General features: G+C 34.4%; 2 protein-coding genes and 1 long non-coding RNA gene across 3 annotated transcripts; 2 read left to right on the plus strand and 1 right to left on the minus strand.

The window, feature by feature from the left end:
• Positions 1–886: 886 nt before the first annotated feature.
• LOC139432231 (uncharacterized) lies at positions 887–1,983 on the minus strand. The gene is made up of 3 exons (XM_071200679.1): positions 1,545–1,983; positions 1,162–1,490; positions 887–1,107 (listed from the first exon to the last, which is right to left on the minus strand). The coding sequence occupies exons 1-3, from the start codon at positions 1,695–1,697 to the stop codon at positions 969–971; spliced, it is 621 nt and encodes a 206-aa protein (XP_071056780.1). The 5' UTR covers positions 1,698–1,983; the 3' UTR covers positions 887–968.
• Positions 1,984–2,086: 103 nt separating this feature from the next.
• On the plus strand, positions 2,087–2,919 carry LOC139431784 (uncharacterized). Its single transcript, XM_071199952.1, has 3 exons — positions 2,087–2,345; positions 2,398–2,726; positions 2,781–2,919. The coding sequence occupies exons 1-3, from the start codon at positions 2,193–2,195 to the stop codon at positions 2,917–2,919; spliced, it is 621 nt and encodes a 206-aa protein (XP_071056053.1). The 5' UTR covers positions 2,087–2,192.
• Positions 2,920–19,204: 16,285 nt separating this feature from the next.
• On the plus strand, positions 19,205–20,311 carry LOC139431647 (uncharacterized). Its single transcript, XR_011641703.1, has 4 exons — positions 19,205–19,401; positions 19,469–19,641; positions 19,706–19,895; positions 19,956–20,311. It is a non-coding gene; the product is annotated as an uncharacterized lncRNA (long non-coding RNA).
• The last annotated feature ends 870 nt before the right edge of the window (positions 20,312–21,181 follow it).

A 21,181-nucleotide genomic window follows, 5' to 3' on the forward strand; every position in this document is an offset into this window, starting at 1 on the left:
CTCTGATTTTTTGAACAAATGTCTGCTGGAGCAGATTTTTCTAGAAAAATTCGAATAACTCGAGAACGGCCGAATCATATTGCAAAAAGTAAAGTCATTCATTAACCCTGAAAACAGACAAAGCCAAATATGTAAAAATATACAGGGTGTTTCATTTAAAAAAATAAAGTAGGTCGCGACTTCCGGTATAACCGGAAGTGTTAGATATCTGAAAATATTTTAGTCGAAGAGAACGCAATTGATAATACTTAAATCTGAATTTTCAAATTTTTATTTTGGCCAGAACCCTGTAAAGTTCTAATGGATGGTCGTCGTGGATGACCCTGTATAGCTGAATCTCGCCTCATTGAAAAATATTTATTTTGTTTCATTTTTGTATTATGATAGTGTTTAATAAAGGTGTTGCGGAAAATTCCGTGGAATGTGGTTTCGGGATAAGGTGGAAGAATTAAATGTTAAAATTCCAAAAGAAAACTGGTTTATTAACCACACTCTGAATAAAATGCAAAAAGTAACAATTAATTGAAAATACAAACTTAGTTATGACAAATCTGAGCACAACGACAAACAGCTTACAAAAAATATATTGTAAGTTTCCAAGAGGTCACTCGAGTCTGGTATCACAAACCAATGTGGAATACCAAATCAAAACCAGACTCGAATGACCCTCACAAATTCACATCCCCACCTCGCACGTGGTAAACAAAAACTAACTTAAAGTCAAACGATAACACAAACGGGGATATACAAAAATATTATGTTTCAAAGGTGTTTATTATTATTATTATTATTATTGTGGGGTATTATCGGATTGCTCTATTAAGTAATGCTATAATGTATAGGATATTTTACACAAAGAAAATTAAATTGTAATACTGTGGAATTAATTTGTAATTGGTAAAGTTAAAATAATTTTGGTCATTATAGGAATACTTTATTTCATTTTAAACATTAATCAAGTATCAGATTTAAGCTTCAATGGCGTTATTAAGAACGTTTTGAAGAGAATTTTGCATACCGCTGAACGATTGGTTGCAAATATTATCTTTGGAGTTTCCGGTGGCGATATCAACGTTCGAATTACCCGAATTGGAAATGGAACAGTTGCTGAAAATAAATCAAATTAAATAAATAAAATTTGATTTTTGGAAAATAACTTACGATTTGGAACAGACTGGTGCAATTTGTTTGATCTTGCAATTAGATGCATCACCAACCGCGAAAGTAACTGATACATTAATGGTGATGTCGACATCAACATAAGTAATAACACAAACACCAAGACCAATTTGGATCAATCCTAAGAGTTTCACCACAACTACTGCGTTTAAGTTTAAGTCGATGTCAACTGCTACCCCAATGCTGATTACCGCGGTTACAACTCCACCGGAAGTTGTTTCGTTGTAAGATATTTCAGTGCCAGCGTTGACCAATATAGCAATTGTGGTACAGTCAAGTTCAACGGATACTCCAATAACAATCAATCCGAGCTAAATTAAAATCACATTTAAAACAATATACATTTAAAAAAAAGAAATACTTACCAAGTTGATGTTGGCTTGGATGTTAATATCTGGAAGTGAAACTGTGGCAGCTGCATTAAGACAAGCGGAAATCTTATTTTGACAGGTTTGAGTAGCTGGTTGGGTTGCCCATGATGTGGCAATTAATCCAAGAAGTACCAAAAGATATTTCATTTTTAAAACAAGTTTCGAATTGGCTTTGAACTAAGTCGAAGTGATGCAGTTTGCGAAGTATCGATTACCTTATATACTCGATTAATTTTGAGTATCATTGCCATTTTAATTTCATGTTATAAAATTTTATTTTTATTTGTCAAATTAAAGGATAAATTTGTCTGGGTAAACACAATCAAGATTTTCAAAAGTCTGGTTTTAATTACATTGTTTTATTAGCGCCTTACTAAAAACGATTAAATTTGCGAGTGATTTTCAAAAATTTTTTTATCTGTAGATTTAAATGTCAATAAATATTGAGATTTTAGTAATGATGTTATAAACACAAAATTATTTTAGAGTTATCAATACTAAAGCAAATCTTTACAATCGTAAAATAATGATAATGAGTAAGACTCATTAATAAACTTGGTATATAAACCAACGAAATTGGCAGTGTTTTCGTCAAATACAGCAGAGTCGATTTGTGACAGACGTTCTTTAACCGAGTAAAAAATGAAATACATTTTGGTACTTTTTGGTTTAATCGCCACGTCATGGGCAACTCAACCAGCTACTCAAACCTGTCAAAACAAGATTTCCGCTTGTCTCAATGCAGCTGCCACAGTTTCACTTCCAGATATTAACATCCAAGCCAACATCAATTTGGTAAGTATTTCTTTTCTTTCAGTATATCGTTTTAAATGTGATTTTAATTTAGCTCGGATTGGTTGTTATTGGAGTATCTGTTGAACTTGATTGTACCACAATTGCTGTATTGGTCAACGCTGGCACTGAAATATCTTACAGCGAAACTACTTCCGGTGGCGTTGTAACCGCAGTAATCAGCATTGGAGTTGCTGTTGATATTGACTTGAACTTAAACGCAGTAGTTGTCGTGAAACTCTTAGGATTGATCCAAATTGGTCTTGGAGTTTGTGTTATTACTTATGTTGATGTCGATATCACCATCAATGTAACAGTTACATTCGCGGTTGGTGACGCATCGAATTGCAAGATCAAACAAATTGCACCAATCTGTTCCAAATCGTAAGTTTTTCTTGAAATATCAAATTTTACTTATTTAATTTGATTTATTTTCAGCAACTGTTCCATTTCTAATTCGGGTAATTCGAACGTTGATACTGCTACTGGAAATTCCAAAAATGCAATTTGCAACCAATCTTTCAGCGGTATGCAAAACTCTCTTCAAAATGTTCTTAATAATGCCATTGAAGCTTAAATCTTATACTTGAATAATCTTCAAAAAAATGGTGTAAAATGAAATAAATGTCTATTTATTAATTATTATTAGTATTTTTTTATATAGTAATTTAATTTAGTATTCTACTTCTAATGAAAACCATCGTGTTATAATGAATGTCTATACATTAGACCGGAAAAACAGAAAAGTTTCCGAACGTTCCGAATGTTCTGAATGTTCAAACACATTATTTGACACATCATCGTGCATATGTGAGATGATACTTCATTGCTTTTGCGAAAAAATTTTTGATAAGTGTATTTGTCCCAATCCAGTAATAGTCAACTGCACTTGCCCTAAAGAAAAAAAGGTACCTCAATTAGAAATAAGATTTCTTTACGCTCAGAGACACCTCAAGCAAGGTAAGATTGGGACGGTGGGTACAAAAGAATCGCAAAAGCTTACACTAAGGTTGCAGAGACAAATAGACTTAGCTCGTCAGCTAAATCAGACCACCCTGCCTGGACCCTCTTGTAGTAGTATTGATCCTGAACCAGAGATAACTTTTGAAGTTGATAATGATAAGTATGATTCCGACTTTCAGTTCGCACGCTCTTTGTCGTCTCAATCAGGTTATTTAAAAACTTCACAGATGCGACTGTCACTTCCAGCAACTGCTTTGACAAGTGATCGATTTGGTGTGTCTGACAGAGCAACAGCTGCTATTACTTCTAGCGTACTCATAGACCTAGGTCTTATTACTGATAGTAATACATCTCTTACCGTTGATAGAAGCAAAATTAGAAGAGAGAAAGAAAAATGTAGATTAAAACTTACCGCATCGGAGGAGGTAATGGGGCAAATGAACGGTCCAATGTGCGTGTACTTCGATAGTAGAATGGATGACACTTTAGTCTTGGTTGAAAAAGGAGGCAAACGATACCAATGTGTAGAAAAGGAAGGACACAGTTCAGTAATTAAGGAACCAGGCTCAAAGTACCTTTGTCATTTAATACCTACCTCAAAAAGTGGATAAGACACACCAATCTGCATTTTAGACCATTTTGAAGAAAATGAAATAAATACATCTAACGTTGTAGTGATTGGGTCTGATGGCACTTTGACAAACACTGGTTGGAAAAATGGAGCAATCAAATATATAGAAAAGCGTTTACAATGGGCTATTTGTCTCCTCCATTTCATTGAATTACCTTTGAGGCATCTTGTCCAAGCACTTGATGGTAAAACCACAGGGCCTCAGTCTTTTAGTCGTCCCCTCGGCAAACAGTTAGCTGATGCGAGACTTTGCGCGTCGTTGCTTTTCGGAAAATTGAGTGCTCTCTTCTACAAATAGTTGACAAATGAATATTATGAATTAATAAATTGGTCTCAAACAACACTTACCTGCCCCCCACTTTTGGCAAGCCTTTCTTCTAACAACATTTCACAATTAATATCTAGTAAGGAAAAACTAACACCAAACATAAATTTGGAAGACATTCGATGCCACACTCAAGCTGTGGAGCGCTGCATTAAACTAGTTACACACGCCGCCTCAAAAGTGTATGGACACGAGAGACGTGATGGATTCATAAGAGCAACCCTCATCTCTCGTGCTTCTATGCCTAAATTTGACACTAAAGCAGAGATTGCGATTCCTGATTAATTTTCCACGTCCTTCATTGGTTGGTTGGTTGGGAAGGGTGTCGGTAGAACTCGCGGGGCAACCACCTTCCCGTGGTGAGTTCTGAGCCGTCAAAAAAAGGGCGAGCCAAGAGCTGCACAACTTCAGCCTCCCTCTCCACCCCTACAAGATAAAGGGGCAGGGAGAGGGATTAATTTTTCGACTTTGAGCCCCAAGGTTGTTTTGTATAAAAATTCAAATAGATAAATCAACTTTCATACTGGTTTACACCACCTGCAATTCTGGCTATTTTTAACAAAAAATGGCCTTTTCAACCCCCACCACGGTGTGGAAAGGGTGTGGGGTAGGAGGGGTTCGCATTTTTTTTCTTGTAGTGTACTTCAAGATTATGCTATGTACAAAAAATTAGCTCGATCGGACATCATTTACACCTCCTACGATTTTTCGTATCTGTTCAAATTCCTAAACTTTGAATGCGATGCGCGAACGGAAGATATTGCCCGATTTCAAAATTTTTTTTTCTCTGAGTTCGTATTAACGAGTAGCAAGTTTTCTGCACTATTACGATTCGATTCGGAAACTTTTGGGTTTTTCACTCCGGTCTACTATACATACGGTGTGTCCGTAAAGTAGCGGATATAGGCGATAAAGTCATTATAAATGGTTTATGGATGAATTCCTGAAACGGGTCTAAAGATTTATTGTTTTTGCGCTATTTTAAACGAGTTACTTTGACGTCATTGATACTTTTTTTTAAATGGCAATTCAACATTTTTATTACGGAATATGAAAGAAGATTTCTTTCTGAATTTAATACAGTCAAAATTAATATTGATTACATAAGAAAATTTTTGAGAAAAATGACTTTCAAGTTTAACTACTATCAATTGCTTTTAAACAATTTTTTAAGTGTCAAAAAGTGATTTAGTACAGCTTGTTGAAGTGTGGTGACGCGCCATCTTGTTGGAATTGAGTTGGGTCAACATTATGATATCGTTTTGAACAAATCTAAACATCTCTCTTCAGTTAAGTTTTCCTTAAGAGAGTAAGGACCCAGGACAGTATCCCGTATTACTTCGCTCTATACACTGATCTATTCGCGGACATTGAGTGTGCGACTTTCTTGCCCAATGTGGATTTTGGATAGCCCAATACCGACAATTTTGTCTATACTCATTTGTCCACTTATACGAAACAATTATGTTTTTGACAAAGTCTTCGTTGCAAAATTGTTGTTGCAAAAACTACGGCTCATTGCTCTTGAATGAGTATATAGGAATAATATTTTACGGTTTTTAACCCTTAACCCGAAGCATTGAAATATCAACCTTATTAGAAACAACATGTCTACCAGACCTTGATTTTTGAAAATTCAAATATACAACTTCATTCATAGTAATAACTGCTCAAATTATAATTATTAATTTTCGACTACATTCTAAGGAAATTGGCTTGGAACAACGGATGCAACAATAATTCGTTTTTCTGCCAAATACTGCAAGTTTTTCTTGCCATCGGGAACAGTATTTTCATCATTGTGGACTTGATGTGCAACAGCAAATCTCAAAAGATTTAGACCGCAGTTCCCCAGGAAGGTTTGTTGTTAGTGTTTGCCTTAGATGAGGTTCTAACAGTTCAAAAACCAAAAACCCTAGTACTGATGTTTACTAGGGTGTAAAATACAGCTAATGTATTATATAAAATTAGCGCATTTCATATCGAGAACATCAACTCTTGACTGGTATAGTTGTAACGTTTAATTATTTCTGGCTTTCCAAGTTCATTGTCTTTAGAATGGTGCATAGTTTAAACTAATAAAACTACTCTATTGCGTAAAGCCATAATTTTTGCTATTGGCGTAAAATAGTTATCTACAGTTACGTTTCCGTTTGATCTTTCGATAGGTTTACACAATCTAATCACACATTGTGAAGGCTTAGATAGTTTTCTCTCTTCTTCAGAAAGCCCTACACCCACCATCAGCATCTTTTCCTGCGTAAATGTAGCCATTGTAGAAATATGCATTGCGTATGGTCATGCACATTACTTTTATGCCATGTTTAGCTGGCTTGCTAGGCATGCATATACGAAAATGACAATTACCTCTAAAAGGTATAAAGTACATTTCCTACGGAAAATAGTTTTTGGCTGTTTGAAACGAATTTGTCAAAAATATCAGAGATGTTGGATTCGACTTCTTTCGTTCTTCCCCATCTACGCTGTTATCAAATCTGAGGTTGGTTAGTAAAATTTCGAACCTTTTAACAGACATTGTCGTTCTAAAATGGGCCGTCCCAAATAATCTTTGGAAAATAGGGATAATATGTCCTCATGTGAGGATTTCATAATTGATGACAATATAAGGAGTCCAATCAGCGCTTAGTGCATCGATTAGTGCATTCCAAATCTCTTCTTTAGAAGGATTATTTCCTAAATTTCTACCAATTGTAGTTAGCCTTGGTAAACCAGTAATGATATTATGCGATCTGGTTTCAGTGTTTCTTATTGGTTCAGTCGACATCCACTGAAAACCATTTTTGCCACATTATATGACTTCGTCGGATATGTCCAGGAAATCATCAGCTGACTTTAATCATTACTATACTCTAAAATATAATCAGGATCTTGGTCCGAATCATCTGCTATTTCATCAGGTTCTTCGTTCGATAAATATAAACTTGTTCCGTTAGCCAACATTTCGTGTACCTTATTTTCAAAATCTGGATCGTTCAAATTTATTCGGGTATCATGTCTACTAGGACTTGGTTTATCCATAGTTGCTACTTTTGTTTAGTATATATATGGAACTAGAAACATTGGTCTATAGGACCTCCTTACCGTAATTTGAAACAACTGGTTTCATAGACTTGCTCGTTTCTAGAGTCTACTACTCACATCACACTGCACTATGACAATTCAAACTGTCAGCTGGACCTATGTTTCAGGTTAAGGGTTAAAATTTTGTGAGCCATTGATTTACTAATGTGCAAATTCGACCCAATACCTCTTACAGTAACAACAGAGTTTTCTTGGGTACCCAAAACCACGTTTTGATGAACCTCCAATGAAACATTTGATCGGCCAGAGTTTGAGAAATCTCGTAGATGCCCATGCTTTTTAAATTTAATCATTAAAGTTGTCAACTACTTACTAAATCAGTTTTTGACACTTAGAAAGTTGTTTGACATAGTTGGTTACCATAGTTACTCATGGCAACTGCTTTTTGTCATATCAAGCAAATTTGAAGTAATTTTCCTTGAAAATTTTTTTATGTAACCAATGTTAATATTGACTGTATTAGATTCAGAAACAAATTCACTTTCATATTCCGTTAGTCGTTTAAAAATTGCCAACGGATTTGATATCTACAGCAAAAAAATGCAAAAAATTTAAATCTTTAGACCCGTTTCAAGGATTTTTCCATAAATCGTTTTTAACAATTTTATCGCCTATATCCGCTACTTTGCGGACACGCTGTATATTAGCTATGAAACACGTGGCTGTTTTGAAATTATGAAAACACTCTAAAACCCATGAAAATTTCTTTGAAACAGTTCGAATTCAAATGGACATCGGATTCAGGGTCGTAAAATTGTAGTTGACCAAATAAGCAATCAAGATATTAATTGTGACTACTCATATATTATACAACAAGACGATCGAAAATACTCGATAATACGAGACGTATTGCCTGAAACACCACGAGACCGAAGGTCGAGTGGTGTTTTTTAAGGCAATACGTCGAGATTCGAGCATTTTCGATTGTCGTGTTGTATATGGCTAGACTATTTCATGAATAAAAAATATACATATTTTTAGAATTTTTATATTTTTTTAATAAATTACATTGATTGTTATGGAAACATGCATGGATGTCTCGAAATTAATTAAATGTCAAACAAGCGATAATACAAAGGTTCGTATTACAGCGATAATACAAAGGTTCGTATTATCGTTCTCCATGGTTACGGCCAAATAACCGCTGAAATACTCGCAATTGACGGAAAACAGCCAATTCTTATTGGCTGTTAACGTTATGAATGAAATAGTCTAAATAATAATATAATAACAATAATATCATTATTATGTATATAATTGCCATACAAGTATTGTATGTGCATGTCAAAAGATGAAGAAACAATAAAGAAAATATGTAAATTGCTTAATCTTAAATAATTATTGTTTCTTCAAAGAACTCACGCATTTCATTGGAAAGGTTTCGTCCCAAGTAACTCTTTAGCTTTACTTTTAAATCTTGTCATCGTTAAGTTAAACTGATTTCTATTTCTAATATGGAATTCATGCGTTCGTTGCATTTCTTTGAAGATTTTCATTAATCACCACACCAAGAAATTTGACGCTATGGGCAGTTGCCAGCTCCTCACCTCTATATTTCACCGTCACTCTATCTCTGACACTAGTTATATCATATTCGATAACTTCGGTTTTGATATTTAATTTAGTATTATTTGTATGAAACCATCGTTCTAAACATGCTATTGTTTTAATGATGACTTCTTCACGGTTATTCCTCCAAGAACAAGTTACACAGGTATTCCCTGCATATAATACAACTGATAGATCGACCTTATCAAGCACGGAATTTATATACAGAGTGTTTCTTTTATGGCATAATTTTAATCACAAATACTAGAGTAAATACGATGGCGATTCGTGTAAAATTTTTTTCTATAAACCCATAAATGGCTATACCTAATTACAAATAATGACTAGGTGAAAAAATTCTAGTGAAAGTTTGTTAGTTTAATAGGTCGAGGTGGCCCAATTGTCTGGTCATTACGATCGCCTGACCTCAATCCTCTTGATTTTCATTTCTGGGGTCACTTAAAAAGCATAGTGTACGCCACCAAAGCTAATACTGAGCAAGAATTGCGAAATCGGATACATGCTGCTGCCGAGATAATCCGCAAACACTCTGGTTTAGGCCCCGCTAGTGAAAGATCGTGTATTCGGCGAGCTCAGTTGTGTATAACTTCGATCACTTACTATAATGCTATTTAAAATGTGCTAGGTATTCTATTAGTCATTATTTGCCATGAGAAATAAATCCCTAAGTTTATGCGTATAGGTTGATAATCATTCTATCAACTAATATTTTATTATGGGCTGTTATTGCTTTAGTCTTTCTAGATCTATTGAATAATGCTATAATATGTCTGATATTCCATTAAGAGAAAACAAAATTGTGAGATTGATTTGTAATTGGTAAAGATAACATAATTTTAGTTGTTTTATATTAATATTTTATTTCATTTTATTTCATTTTGACATTAATTATGTATAAGATTTAAGCTTCAATGGCGTTATTAAGAACGTTTTGAAGGGCACTTTGCATACCGCTAAACGATTGGTTGCATATATTATCTTTGGAGTTTCCGGTGGCGATATCCACGTTCGAATTACCCGAATTGGAAATGGAACAGTTGCTGAAAATAAATCAAATTAAATAAATAAAACTTGATTCTTCAGGAAAACTTACGTTTTAGAACACACTGGTGCAATTTGTTTGATCTTGCAATTAGATGCATCACCAACTGCGAAAGTAACTGATACATTGATGGTGATGTCCACATCAACATAAGTAATAACACAAACACCAAGACCAATTTGGATCAATCCTAAGAGTTTCACCACGACTACTGCGTTTAAGTTCAAGTCAATATCAACAGCGACTCCAATGCTGATTACCGCGGTTACAACTCCACCGGAAGTTGTTTCGTTGTAAGATATTTCTGTGCCAGCGTTAACTAATACAGCAATTGTGGTACAATCAAGTTCAACGGATACTCCAATAACAACCAATCCGAGCTAAATTAGAATCACATTTAAAACGATATATTTGAAGAAAAAAAATACTTACCAAATTGATGTTAGCTTGGATGTTAATATCTGGAAGTGAAACTGTGGCAGCTGTATTAAGACAAGCGGAAATCTTATTTTGACAGGTTTGAGTAGCTGGTTGGGTTGCCCATGATGTGGCTAATCCAAAAAGTACCAAAAGATATTTCATTTTTAAAACAAGCTTCGAATTGGCTTTGAACTAAGTCGAAGTGATGCAGTTTGTGCCGTATCGTTTACCTTATATACTCGATTAATTTGGGGTATCATTGCCTTTTTAATATCATGTTGTAAAATTTAATTTTTGTTTGTCAAGTTAAAGGATAAATTTGTCTGGGTAAACACAATCAAGATTTTCAATAGTCTGATTTTAATTATTTTGTTTTATTAACGTCTTATTAAAAACGATTAAATTTGCCAATGATTTTCAAAAATTTTTATATCTGAAGATTTAAATGTCAATAAATATTGAGATTTTATTAATGATGTTGTAAACACAAAATTATTTTGAAGTTATCAATACCAAAACAAATCTTTACAATCGCAAAATAACGATAATGAGTAAGACTCATTAATAAGCTTGGTATATAAAGCATCGAAATTAGCAGTGTATACATCAAACACAGCAGAGTCGATTTGTGACAGACGGTTTTTAACAGACTAAAAAAAATGAAATATATTTTGGTACTTTTTGGTTTAATCGCCACATCATGGGCAACTCAACCAGCTACTCAAACCTGTCAAAACAAGATTTCCGCTTGTCTCAATGCAGCTGCCACAATTTCACTTCCAGATATTAACATCCAAGCCAACATAAACTTGGTAAGTATTTTTTTTTTCTGAAAACATCATTTTAAATTTGAGAAATAAAGCTCTGATTGGTTGTTATTGGAGTATCCGTTGAACTTGATTGTACCACAATTGCTGTATTGGTTAACGCTGGCACTGAAATATCTTACAACGAAACAACTTCCGGTGGAGTTGTAACCGCAGTAATCAGCATAGGAGTTGCTGTTGATATTGACTTAAACTTAAACGCAGTAGTTGTCGTGAAACTCATAGGATTGATCCAAATTGGTCTTGGTGTTTGTGTTATTACTTATGTTGATGTGGACATCACCATCAATGTATCAGTTACTTTCGCGGTTGGTGATGCATCTAATTGCAAGATAAAACAAATTGCACCAGTCTGTTCTAAATCGTAAGTCTTTCTTTCAAAATCAATTTTTTTTAATTTAATTTGATTTATTTCCAGCAACTGTTCCATTTCTAATTCGGGTAATTCGAACGTTGATAATTCCACTGGAAACTCCAAAGATGAAATTTGCAACCAATCGTTCAGCGGTATGCAAAACTCTCTTCAAAATGTTCTTAATAACGCCATTGAAGCTTAAATCTTATAATTGATTTTTCTTATACAAAATGGTAAAATAAAATAAATATCGATTGAATAATTTTTATTGGTGTACTTTCTTTATACGAATCATCTCAATTGTTACATGAGATGTTATTAACGCTATTCGGCCTTGATACCATCGGTACACTATATTTCATTATTGAAAATAAACAGGAACCTTGGAAACCTAGGAAAATTGGTTTTTACAGAAAATTCTATGCCCAGAGTAAACTAAAAGCATGGATGCTATGAAAACCGACATATTAATATCTACTACAATAACATCTCATAAACCAGCAAAGTTCTTAAAACCTTTAAAATATTCGTCTTAACGAACACATCTACTGAGTGGTACAAAGAGAGTACAATAAAAATCTGTGGGTAACCAAAGTCTAAGACACTAGATAACATATTTTTTCAGCATAAATCTTACCACAAATAATATATAATTCTGCACAATATACTGCATTCAATGTCCCCCACTTTTGAGCATAAGAAAAATTTCTGTCATTGTCAAGTTAATAATCAAGTTTATGTTAGTAAAGTGACTCACATACATTAATTAAAAATTAGCCGCTTTTTGAATGATGCTGGTTATAGTGTTAACAATAAATATTAACATGACATATATTAAACTGTTGGGCAAACTAAGTTTTCCTGATTTTCAGGCAAATCATCTGATAAACCGTCTTAAGTTTAGATTGACTGACACATTGATAGATAGGCTGATTCATAAATCAGATGAACGTCACTCATTTTCATAGGATTAAGTTATCCAATGTGTACACGTTCATTTCAGACTTTGGGTGAAAGAAGATATTCTAAAACATTGCATATTCTTAGTGTTATCAAACATTCATTATCATCGTTATTGATAAATGAACATACTGCTGTTCCTGTCCTCTTTAACAAAACCTTATTAATTAATTGTGATTAAAAACGCACGTTAATCACTTAAAATATTTTCCAGCTGTGTCAAATTCTCAATTTTTATTCAATTACCCTCGATCTTGATTATGTTAAGTTCTAAGAAACTCGTATAGCTATTTTAATATGATGCTTTTCGAACACCTGAGTAATAATAATAATAATATAATAATAATAAATGCTTTATTCCAACAGGTCTCCACCCAATTACAGGAATACAAAAAGAAAAAAAAATACAAATGTAGTAATATACAAAAAATAATAGGTAGTAATGATAACAATTGTAAGATATATGAATATATCAAAATGGAAAAATAGTATTGAACATATAATGAATAGCAATCAAGGCGAAAAGGTATATTAGCGATTAATAATTGTGAAGTGATGTATGATTTTATTGTTAATGAATGACCAGGTATCGGTAAAAATGTCGCATTAAGTCTTGGTAAATCTGTGAACAGTCAATCAAATCGTGAAGTAAACTATACAAAAATCTCACAGCGACATCAAATCGGTTCAGTAATATACTGTAATCAATACCTCTAGGGGGATATATTTGGTCAATTCGGTAAGACAAAAACTTTAAGAATAATCTTTGAATGCGCTCTAATAAATCAACATGTACAGCATAAAAAGGTTGCCAAATCAAAGATGCGTATTCAAGGCTCGAACGAATCAGAGCATTAAAAATAGTAAGAAGGCCGACGGTTCAAAATTCTTTACAATGGCGATATATAAAACCATAAGTTCGATAACATTTCACGCACAGATTAGTTGCGTGGTCTATGAATGTTAGTTTTGAATTAAAAGTTACTCCCAAGTCTGTAATATTATTAGTGCACTGCAAGACTTCATTACCGAGACAGTACTCTGTGTGTATCAGCGATCTTCTGGTGTGGGAAACAACGGCGCACTTCGACACATTTAAAAACAATCGGTTATTCGCGCACCACTCGATAACACTATCCAAACCACTCTGAAGAACAACACTATCCGCTGAACAGTGAACTAAGGTAAAAATTTTTAGGTCATCAGCAAAAAGTAGTTTACCGCAATCAATGGAGTCCGTGATGTCATTGATGAAGATGAGAAATAGAAGTGGACCCAGGTTTGAACCTTGAGGCACTTCCGATGTTGGCCAAATAGGATACGAACTGCTGTTGAAGTATCTGCTCTCTATCTCGAAGGTAAGACTCCATAAGGGAGATCAACAATTAATATGATAGGTACAGATGAAGAGAGTAAATGGAGTTGTATGTAGACTTTTAAAAAGAATGGGCTAAATATCATAAAAGCGTTCAATGATCTATCTGTGTTTCACTTAATAATGCTTAATTTACATCATTCTTAACACATCATTAAGATCTCTTACTTGTGGTAGAGGTAAGTCCACTAGATATTCTTTTTGCTATCGTTTCTAAAAGTGCAGAATAATCCTTTTTACTTTCTAGTGTCTGATTAAAAGGTGCTTTTTGGTTGACACATTTTAATTAAAAATTGAGGTGAGTAGTTTTCCAATAAGGGAGTAGCCATGTGTGCGCGGGATATTTTATGGATTAGTGCTTAATGGGGATAATCCGGCTATTCAAAGTCTCTTAACCAACATACTTGTTAGTACTATTCTCGAATCACACAATAATATACAGAATCAATCTTCAACCTAAGTGTCTTTTGTACTCGTTTCATTAATTTAACCAGCAACACAGCTCCGCGGATAATCTCACTGTCCTTAATCCTTAATTAATCAATTAATTAATAGTTAAAGTTAATTGTTTCATTACTGCATAGTGATGTAAATAGTCTCTCAGTATCTTTGTCATGTATCGTAAAGTCTCATATTCATTCATAAACGCTCTGTATCTTTGTGGTAATTCTGAATCTTTCGTTTTCCCAGTTGAAATATCGCCTTAAAACCTTAAATATGTCTGAGAATGGTGTGTTGACCACAAAACGTATATAACTTAATATATAATTACGTATATAATCCGTAATTTTATTGATCACCAAGTAATTTATTGTCACATAATCGTTATACATCGTCTTTGCTCTTATACCATTCACCATAGTATTCCTTTTTCACATTTTAACTTCAGTAAGTTGCATTTTTCTTTAGTTGTAGAATTACATTGCATCCAATTGTTCAATAAAGCTCAGAATATGAAAGCTGTGTTAAACACATCGGGTACTTCCGCACGCGAAGTGGATAATAATGACTGTTCTAATTGTACGTTATATTTTCTAATTTTTTAAATAGCGCTTGATCCTTATGCAACACATTTAACAAATTAATTATTCCGTATTCCATCCTTACTGAAACCAGAACTATTCAGAAATTTCGTCACAAAATTAGTCATAAACCATGCTACTTTCTAAATAGCAGTTAAAAGTTAATTAAATTATATTAGTGTATAATATTTACTCCAATAAATCAGTTTTGTAAAAAAGTGGTTTGATTACTTATCAGGAAAAAAGCCACATGTTACAATACTTACATACTTCCTTATCAAATAAGTCGATAAGACATGAAAACTCCAGTTTATTGAGTTCAGTGCGTGTGACTTGACTAAACATTGAATGAAATCTGATTAAAAATGAGGTTTAGCAATCGATTAATAGTTTTTGTTGCCGTTTTCGTTTTACTTCTCGGTTTCTGTGCGGAATTCGGTGTACAAGGACGAGGTGTTCGAGTTAAAAGAGAAATTATTTCCATTAAAGATTTTTTAAATCGATTTACAACGGAGTCACCGAAAAAGAGTAATATTATTACCGTTCCATGTAAAAATGGTTATATTAGGGTTAGAGGAACGTGCAGGAAGAGGATTATAATTCATTAATTAACAAAATAAAAATCGGTATTAATTTATTTGTCCAATTTATTGATGTATTTGTTTTAAAATTAAAATGTTTGTTTTAGGAAGAAAAAAGAATGAAAATGTTTGAATAAATTAATTATAGCCAAGTATTTGTGTAACATAGTATTTATAAATATAAATATTGTATTATTTACTATATTCTTTGATTAGTAAAAAGTTTATTTTTTTAAATTATAATTAGTTTTTATAAACCTGTGTAATTTCAGAAATATAATGTGTTTGGTAGGTGAAAAAATGACAACAAAGGCACAAAAATTATAATGCCATAATCAAAATAATTTAAAGTAGTACTTTATTTTTACACTACAAAAAACGGTTGTAATACAGATCATTAATAATGGGAATCACAATATTCCAAAAGCACGTCAACTAATGATGTCAGCTTCAAAAATAGAATTGATTATTAATTCTATGATATTAATGAAAGAATTTATTTCAAACGTGTTATCTGTTAGTACTGATTTTGAAAACAATAAAATGTATGATGAAGATTTTTGTTTATTTGTTAATATCAAAAAGTCTAATACGGGATCTTTTCACTTGCATAATGACATCTATGGGTTTTAGACATTTATTAAATAGAAGTTGTCCCAAAATTTCTATTTTTGCCGTCCTAACATTTTCAACTTATCGATTTTAATGTAAATCTTATGTAAATTCGATGTCCGAATAGGTTATCTCGGAAACTATAAGACTTAGAAAAAAAGTTGCTTACATAAACAAATTCCAATGTCGAAAACCTCAAAGCGCTGTTGTCTTTTGCTTTTCTCATAGAGGCCAAAATTGAAAATATCAGTTATAAACTAGTTATATTTAAGGGATAATGGAAATATAAGAGAATTAAAGACAAATTTATTTATCTATTCCCAATATTAATATATTTAACGCAATAAACAGTGTTAGAAAAAGTTATGAAATTTGCATCGAAAAAGAGGTGGTGAATTTGAACAGTTTTTGTAGCATTGCTTTAATCGTCTTTAGGAAATAAAATTATTAGTTTTTGTTGTTAAATTACTATTTTTTGCGTTTATAAAACCCCCTGCCGCCCCGTAATTTACAGGAAACTGTAAATTTAATTTCTTTGACGACACTAGATGGCAGCGTTTGCAAATTTTATAAAAAAAGCCTTTTTTTCTAACTCTTATAGTTTCCGAGATAGCCTATTCGGACATCGAATTTGAACCATCCTGTCAAAGGTTTCATTTTTAAGCATAAAGGTTTCAGCCGGGTTAAGAAGAATTATGCCTGTGAAATTTTACTAACTACTTTATTTTTTCACTAACTAACTATAATCAGTAAAAAGAGAAGGACGAGAGTAGAACGAGAGAAGGTTGGAACAGTAAGTCAAGCACAAGGAAAAATTAAAAGTCGGTCACCGGTAGTGACTGTAAAATATATTTCGGGAATTGTAACAGAAGATGACTGTGGTGAAGAGACAGAGGAGATAGCTGTTGAAGGAATGGAGAAACAATACAGCTTTAGACGGTGGGAGTGAAGTTGTTGGAGAGGATGAATAGCGTATGGAGAGAGGGTGGGATTCCGGAGGGATGGAAAGTGGGGGTAATTTGCCCAGTATATAAAAAGGGTAATAAGGATAGAGAGCTACAGGGGAATTAACCTACTAGACTCGGCATACAAGGTATACACGAAGATACTACTGGGAAGACTGGAAGAGGAGATGGAGTTGGGGGGAATTTTGCCGGATGGGCAGGCAGGCTTTCGGAAGGGAAGGGGAGCAATCGACAACGTGTACGTGTTGCATCTGGCAGATAGAGAGCTGGATAAGAAGGGAGGGAAATTGTACGCCCTGTTTATAGATTTGAAGGTGGCTTTTGATAAGGTGGATAGCGGAAAGTTGTGGGAGGAGATGGGGAGGAGGGGGATCACGGAACACCTAATTGCGAGAGTGAAGGAAATATACATGGAAACTATGGCTAGGATAAAAGTGGGAGATAAGCTGAGCGACGTGTTCTGGACGACGAAGGGACTGAGGCAGGGATGTCCGCTGAGCCCAAGTCTGTTTGCACTGTATACGGCGGACCTGGAGGATAGATTGGGGAAGGGGCAAATGGGAGGGTTGGTGGTGGGAGGTAGAAAGGTGCATATGTTAGCATACGCGGATGACATCGTGGTCATGGCGAGTGAAGCGGCGGAGATGAAAGATATAATAAAGACATTGGAGAGATATTTTAGGGGGAAGGGGCTGGAAGTGAATGTGGGGAAGACAAGGATGATGAAGTTTTGTAAGGGTGGGAGAAAAAGAACAAAAAACTGGAGATGGGAGGGAAAAGACATCGAGGAGGTTAGGGAGTATACTTACTTGGGGTATGTGTTCAGGGAGGACAACAGGGAGGGGTCGCATGTGATAGCTATGACAAAAAAGGCGAATAAGGTGATGGGACAAGTGTGGGGTTGGGGGAAGAGAGTCTTTGGAAGGAATGTGGCAGCGGGGAAGATTATGTTTGAAGGTCAGGTTAGCAGTGTGATGATGTATGGGGCAGAGATATGGGGATGGAGAGAGCAGGCAATGCTGGAGGACGTGCAAGCTAGATACTGGAGATGGGTGCTTGGGATGGCGAGAGAAACACCGGGGTATATAGTGAGGAAAGAGGTAAAGGTGGATAAGGTCAGAGTGGAGGCGGGCAGGAGAGCAGTGAAATATGAAGAAAGAATAGAAGGGAGGCCAAACTGCGGGATCTTGGGGGAGTGTTGGAGGGAAATTAGAGAGGGAAAGATCAGATATGGGAAAGGAGACAGAGACAACTATTATAGACGAGCGGGCTACTCGGTAACTGAGATAAATAGTAGATGAAGGGTGGGTAGGGAGATGTGGAGGGAGTTGAGAGATAGGGACCGAGATGTGCAGAGACAGGAAAGAAGGACACAAATAAAAGAGGGAAGGTATAACGAAAGGTACAGGGACATAATTACGGAGGGGCTGCCTAGATACTTGTTATTGGAAGGAGATGAGGAAGGGAAGAAGTTGGAGGCTAGGTTCCGTTGTGGAAACGAGGAGAGAGCTAACAGATACTGGATGGCCAATGAGGAGAGGTGGTGTAGGCTATGCAGGGAGGAATGGGAAACGTTGGAACATATGTTGAATGGGTGCAGTGAGTTGAGAGAGGAGGAGTTGGACCGCGGTCAGATCTTAGCAGAGGGGGAAGAGGGGAAACGATGGATGAGAATGGTTGTGGGGGTGAGGAGACAAAGGGATGGATGAGGGGATGATTGGGCCGAGGAGCCGAGGGTATGGAAATGGAGGAAGAGGGTAGAGGGTGAAAATAATATATTTATAAGATATATTGGAATGTATTAAGGGGAAAATTGTAAATATCAAAAACAATAAAATGCTTATATATATACAGCTTTAGGCAAACAAAGTTTAAGAGTAGTAAAGGAAGTCTTAGTAGGGATAAAGTCAATGCGAAACAATAAAGCTTCAGGCAAACACAGTCCAAGAGTAGTGAAGGAAGTTTGAGCAGTAATACACAGAAAACTCTAAAAGGAGAGCGAGCATACCAAACGAGTTGCAGCATGCGCAGATAATCCCGATTAATTAAAATTATGACCAAAGAAATTGTGAAAATTATGTAGCGATCAGTGTTAGTTGTTCTCCAAGCATTGTACTAGCAAACTGTGCAAAATGTCATGTCGCTTTCATTTTTTTGGGATCTGTAACGAAATATTTCTGTCAGAATTCATCACATCTAAATTCAAAGTTTTTCCTTTTCAATTCAATGCGTTTTCTTTCACCAGATTCAATAACAATAATTGCAGCAGCAACGGCTAATAGAAGTTGGTTTTCTCATTTTCAAATATAAGTAGGTATCAATTTTTAAGTCTAATCTTTCATTTTCGACCGATTTCTTTGCATTCTTTTTTTTGTAGAACGTAAAAGAATCTGTCTTCTCTGTTCATATAGCTTGTACCTACAAAGACAGTTTTGCCAATATGTGAAGATTAGTTTTACTGATGAAGAAAATGAAATATTAAAGATAAACAGAATATTACTGCTATTTCAGATAACAACGCAGAAGAGGATTTTGCCACTAAAGAAAATGGTATCAAAAGATAATAATGATTATAAACCTACTGATTGTGAATTAACGCTATTTGTACTTATAGCTAACAAGCAATTCTTATTTCATAAATCTTATTTCGTACCACATAAGAAGGGAAGTGAACTATTAATTGGGATGGAATAGCGATGACATCATTAGTAGATAACGAAAAAGATTATTTGTTAAAACAAGTATATTACCACAATAGCCAATATTAAAATACACAATAGTGTATAATTAACATCATTTGTGGAGTTAGAAACATGATATATATAGAATAGACTTTAATAATATTACTTGAAATAAATTTTTAGCCTTGGGATAATTAACGTGTGAAAGTAAAGCCATCTGTTGGTAGTAGCGATAACAATACCTAATTTTAAAATTAAAGGATTCTACGAGATTCTCTAAAATTGTTTGACAATGTGGGTTGCTCTACAACCACTATTATTTACATTATTTACAATAGGTATTGAAAATCATGTGAAATATAAATTACAATATATGGGTTCTTTTGTTACTAAAAATTGCACTATTATATTCAAAAAGATGTCATTACAGAAAAAACTACTGTTCCACACGTTTTTATTGCATATGGAACACGGCGGGACGTGCGCCATCGGAGGTACATAAAAATATACAAAAGAAAAATAAAAAACACTTACCTGTACTTTGTAAAATTATTTATTTCAGGAAAATTACAATTTTAAATTTCTTAGCAACGATACTGCGTTCGGTATAACTTCCGTGTTGATATATTTTCTTAATGTCCATTTTTACCACCTTTCAATAAACCAATTGGTCTACCTATTAATGTTATATGTATCTTTAATAAATTAGTATTGTATATCCTAGATAATTCAAAATTACATCGTGTGAAATGATTTATGGAGAATCATTTTCAGTTACCCCACCGAAAATCGTTCCTAGCACCCTATTTTCAAAAATGTTGAGTGATTGTTCATCTTGTTTGGTGAGTGCCCAAATTTCCGAGAGGGTCGAATATTCACCTAATAGGATGCATTGGAAACATGGGGCTAATTCATTCCGAACTACGTCGGGGCTCTTTCAAGAAGCCGGAAGCAAATGAATTTGTGAGGCAATGCCTAAGAAGAGCGCAAGGCCTTTACCAAACTGGAGTTGCATTAGTTATTGATAATGCTCCATGCCACTCTATATACTATTGAAGAGTTTTTTGCAGAAAACGAATTTGAACACCACACACTTTTACGACTAAGTCCGTACAGCCCTGTGTTTAATCCTATTGAACAAGCGTGGTCTGCATTAAAAGCAGATATGGCTGTACAGCTAAATAACATCTTGGCTGGTGCTGACCGGGATCATCTGACTCAAACAGAATATCGAATGCAGAAATTAGAGAACACCGTTCATAATAATATGGACAAGATTACTGTTGCCAATTGCGCAATGTTTATTGCCCACATCCAACGATTTATCCGTTCTGCATTGAATATGCAAGATATAAATTTTTAAGAGTGTTATTTAAAACATAATGTTACCTACTTTCTTAAGTAATATA

This window comes from Onthophagus taurus, chromosome 11 (assembly GCF_036711975.1).
Source record: "Onthophagus taurus isolate NC chromosome 11, IU_Otau_3.0, whole genome shotgun sequence".
NCBI classification, from domain to species: domain Eukaryota; kingdom Metazoa; phylum Arthropoda; class Insecta; order Coleoptera; family Scarabaeidae; genus Onthophagus; species Onthophagus taurus.